At 42.1% G+C, this 4,764-nt stretch overlaps 1 protein-coding gene across 1 annotated transcript in view; it reads left to right on the forward strand.

The window, feature by feature from the left end:
- Positions 1-2,381: 2,381 nt before the first annotated feature.
- LOC104532947 (transcription factor SOX-5) overlaps positions 2,382-4,764 on the forward strand; it is a gene marked incomplete at its 5' end in the record, with an annotated part of 55,709 nt that continues 53,326 nt past the window's right edge. The window contains 1 exon segment of the mRNA XM_029087542.1: positions 2,382-2,528. Within this exon segment, the coding sequence (XP_028943375.1) occupies positions 2,382-2,528 (147 nt within the window).

Raw genomic sequence — 4,764 nt, forward strand, 5'->3', positions numbered from 1 at the left:
TTCCTGCTCTTTTGTCTTTTTCTTATAGTTGCCTCAATTTGTTTTGTCATTTTGTTTCAATAGGGAGCAAAGAAAAGGAGAAGCTTTCCCTAGATCTGCTCTGTCATCACCAAAGTCTGATTATGTTTGAGCTGTTCCCTAGCCATGTATCTTATTTCTTAAACAACTGTTGCCCTTCTGATATATTAATTCATACAGAAAGCTGACTTGGTTTTCCTTGAAGTGCCTGCTACAGTTTTTCTTTGGTTCACGAAGACTCTTGTTCCTTTCTCCCTGCTGGATTTAGTCTTCTTTTGAAAGAATGATTGGATATGATCTTCAACTGATAAATACATGCATTTGAATCTGTGGCTGATTTGTGACTGGATTGTTTCTGATGACTTTTATCTGTAGTTGATTTGCATCTGTTTGGCTCAGAGTCGCTGAGAGTAACACATAGAATAAAGGAATAAATAAATTTGAGGAAGAGGCAAGGAGACAACAGATGAATGGATGATAGGAAAAGAGAGGGAATGTAAAGAGAAAGAAAGAGATAAATGGTGATTAAGAAGTACAGAAAAATAAGGAACAAGCAGTGATCAAAGTAGAGGAAAGAAATAAAAAGGATTCAAAACTGAAAAGAATGAAAAGTCTGAAAAGAATAGAAAGAGTGAAATAAGTAGAGAAGAGTAGAAAGAGAAGAAATAAGTAACAACTTGGTGCCTGATTACACCTAAAAGACCAAAAATAGGTTACTTTTAATTACATGAAATGACTAGGCATTTACACCAGTGAAGGGAAGAGTTTGTACAGGGAGCTACAGGATAGTGTCCAGGGTTGTCCAAGACTCAGAGCGGTACATCTTGCCCATTTGATCAAGTTAAGGGTTTGCTACAGGGCTTGTGTGCTCTGAACTTACATTACCAGTGTCTCTCTCTACCTTTTGTACAGCTCCGTGTGGAATACTCCTGTAATGAATCCTCATTTTCCTCTTTGAAACTTGCTGGTTTGGGTTAGCATTTCTTTGTGCCCTCCAATCTGACCTTTGCTCTTTTGTCAGCTTATACAAGTAACTAAAAAACAACAGCAAAACAACTAAGCACCACTGACAAGACTTCTTAGACTAGTCATATTGAAGCCCTTTTCTTTTTTTTTTCACATCCACTTCCATGTTCCTGTGTGTTATCCCTTGTCACATGGCATCTCAGAAGCTCTGTTAGCACCTGCAGGCAGAGAGCACCATCATTCTGTGTTACACATTTGTACTGCACAGCACAAATAATACGTAGCTTGAGTCTTTGAAACCTACTGTGACCGAGGAAGGAAAGCCTGCTCTCTCAGGCATCTGACTTCTATTTGGCTTCACCTGAATTCCTCTCTATTCACAAAGCAGCAACAATTGCTGCTTCTCCTGCCCAACATGTTTATTTTCTCCACTTTTTATTTGTAGGTCAAGGAAGCTTCAAGGCACTGCCATTTTGCCTGTTTTCTTTCTGCTTTTGAGCTCTGTCCATTAAACTCTTGTTATAGTGCTGAACTTTAAACACATGTTTGATTACTAGCACGAGAATACTTATGATCACAGTTATCTGTTTAAAGTGGTTTAGTTTTGAAGAGGAAAACATTCCCACTGTGTATCTGCTTTGCAACTGTCAGAGAAAGGGTTCTTAGACTTAATTGGAACTTCTAGTAGTTAGTGGACAGTACATTACCTTTGATATGCATATATTTATACTGACTGTAGTGGTCCCTCAGAACCCAACTGGGAGTGGACTTCCACAATAAGTGCTAAACAAAATTTTTACATTCCCCGTCCCAAACACCTCACAGACTGTGCAAACAAGGCAAACATAGCAAGTAATGGTCTAGTGGAAGGTGTCCACCTGGTCTAGTGGAAGGTGTCCCTGCTGATGGCAGGGGGGTTGGAACTAGATGATCTTTAAGGTCCCTTCCAATCCAAACCATTCTATGATTCTATGAAGTAAGACAAAGAAATGTAAAATTGTAGCAGAGAAACCATCATGTGAATTTCAGAGATTGGTGCATATTATCGATGGAGATGCTGTTATGCCTAAGTCATCTCAGGACAGGAAAGATTACCCAGTGGCTCAGGCAAATCATGAAGTTAATTTTGTTCCTTGTTACGAATCCCCGGACACACAGGAAAGCTAGGACATTTGTCATGGTGACGTCTGTCATTCATCCCCTGAGGAATGAGTCACAAAAGTTGTGGTGACAATTCTTGTCTTGAAATATACCAGTGTGCTAAACATCAGAAGGAAAACATATCATCTGCAGGAGGAGAAATTTTGGGAGAATTACTTATTGATGATGTCTTGCCTTTCTCTCTCTCTCTCTCTCCCCCCACACACACCCTGTTTTTTGTTTGTTTACTTTTACAGCAGTTGTATGCTGCCCAACTTGCTGCGATGCAAGTGTCTCCAGGAGGCAAGATACCTGGCATACCCCAGGGTAACCTTGGTGCTGCTGTATCCCCTACCAGCATCCACACAGACAAGAGCACAAACAGCCCTCCACCCAAAAGCAAGGTACTGTACCAGGCTCTGCAGCATTGCGTTTCTGGGAGTGTGGGTACTTGCATGTGTGGTTTTGGTTTTTTTTCTGAAGGGTATTTGTGTGTCTCTCACTTGCAGGCAGTTTTGTTCTCAGGATGGCTTCCTGAAATAGGAGGATATTCATAGTGCCAGTGGGAGGACCCCAGCACTGTAATACTAAACAACCTTTCATACACGATGTCAGTAGCAGTGACCACCTCAGCTGACATCCCGTGGGTTCCCTTGCAGTGTCCTAGCTATCACACTGCTGTTTCTTCTATCTTCAGTAACAAGCTGAGGTGACCAGCTCTTATTCCAGCACACAACTGTCATTTCCTTTCACAACACTAAACTGGAGTCAGGTTAACAGGGTATTAACGAGAGGTGGAAAGCAGTGGGGCATCTCATCTTATCATCAACCGAGGGCTGCAGCACCTCTCCTATGAGGACAGGCTGAAAGAGTTGGGGCTGTTCAGCCTGGAGGAGAGAAGGCTCCAGGGAGATCTTATAGCGGCCTCCCAGTACCTGAAGGGGCTACAGGAAAGCTGGGGAAGGACTTTTCATAAGGGCAGTTAATGACAAAACAAGGGGAAATGGGTTTAAACTGAAAGAGGGGAGGTTTAGATTAAATATTAGGAAGAAGTTCTTCACTGTGAGGGTGGTCAGACACTGGAACAGGTTGCCCAAGGAAGTTGTAGATGCCCCCTCCCTGGAAGTGTTGAAGGCCAGGTTGGATGAGGCTTTGAGCAACCTGATCTAGTGGAAGGTGTCCCTGCTGCTGGCAGGGGGATTGGAACTAGATGATCTTTAAGGTCCCTTCCAACCCAAACCATTCTATGATTCTATGATCTGTGGCCAGATCCTGTCCTGGGGTTCAATGGGAATTTATGGAAGAACAAATCTCCAAAGCAATGTCTGTTGTGTCATAGAACAGGGCTGGAATCTGTCCATCAAGTGATGGCTGTGATGGGTAATCTTGGCCATAGCTGGGCAAGTAGGTCTGTGCTCATTTAAGAAGTCAAGCTAGCAGCTTGTAGACACATCTGTATAATGCTGCCAGTGTGTGACTAGTTATGCCTAGAAAAAAGACACAGAACATGTCCCATGGAAGATGAGCTCAGCGAGTGCCACAACTGAGCAAAAGTAACGGGTCAAAATTAAATTGCCCATCTTAGTTGTTGGAAAACGACTAGGAAGAATTTAGCTACGGAATGCGGGGAATAAACAGTCTCATTTAGGTGACAGCAAGAGCGTGATAAAAATGTGTCCTTTCTTTTTGTTAGTGTCCTCTAGCATGCTGTCCATGTCCTTTATCATGTCAGAAAAGATTCCTTGAACTGACAGTAGCGTCTTCTTTTTACCCTAACAGTAAAACAGCACAGATTAAAAATAAACAGACAAATAAATAATACCATTGTCAGCTCAGTGAGGTATATGTTCAAAGAATCAAATGGAAGATGTGGAACCAGTAGCTGTTGTGTTAATGAATTGAGTTACTGGTCTGTGTTTTCTCAGTGTAGACTTTCTGACTTCCTGAAGTTTATCCTTGGCTTGGACTCTTCTTTTCTATACTATAAAGCAAGGAAACACAAAGCCACGCAGTGCTTGATGATAGTTTTGGGGGTTTTTTTCCCCAAAAAGTTGTGTCTTTATTTAACAAGAGATTTTTGTGCATTTTACAAGGGGTTTTTTTTGGTGTGGCTAGTGGCTTGCGAGATCTACTACGCGTAAAATCTTGGTGTTGTTTTTGGATCTCTTGTGCACAAGCAGAATGTCTAATGAGATCTAAGGGGACACAGTATTTATTTTGTGGCAGTTGTGGATGGGGAATTGGGGAAAAGAGACCCCCTGCCATATCTACCAGTAACATCAAGCATAACCATCTTGCTGGCAGCTGTCGAAATCAGCTCTGTTCTCCTTTGTGTTTTATGGCTTTTTCATGTTTGTAGGCGTTCCAGTGGCTCTCAGTTCTGTAGGACACAAACAAAACTTATTTGCAAATTGAAAAAAAAAAAAAAAAGGGGGCCAAAAGGAAAGGAAGGGGGCTCCAAAAGGCTGTAAAATTGTGCATCGTGAGCCCTGTGATGCATGCTGTTTTCAATCTGCTGTGTGCCAGTTGGAGGCTCAGAGAGAGAGCGAGAGAAAGAGAAGGGATAATGCTGAGAAATGATAGAGTGGCTGTGACCTCCAAGCTCAGCCTGGAAATCCAAGACATTGATTTCACTTAGCA

This window comes from Antrostomus carolinensis, unplaced genomic scaffold (assembly GCF_000700745.2).
Source record: "Antrostomus carolinensis isolate BGI_N321 unplaced genomic scaffold, ASM70074v2 scaffold12351, whole genome shotgun sequence".
Lineage (NCBI taxonomy): Eukaryota > Metazoa > Chordata > Aves > Caprimulgiformes > Caprimulgidae > Antrostomus > Antrostomus carolinensis.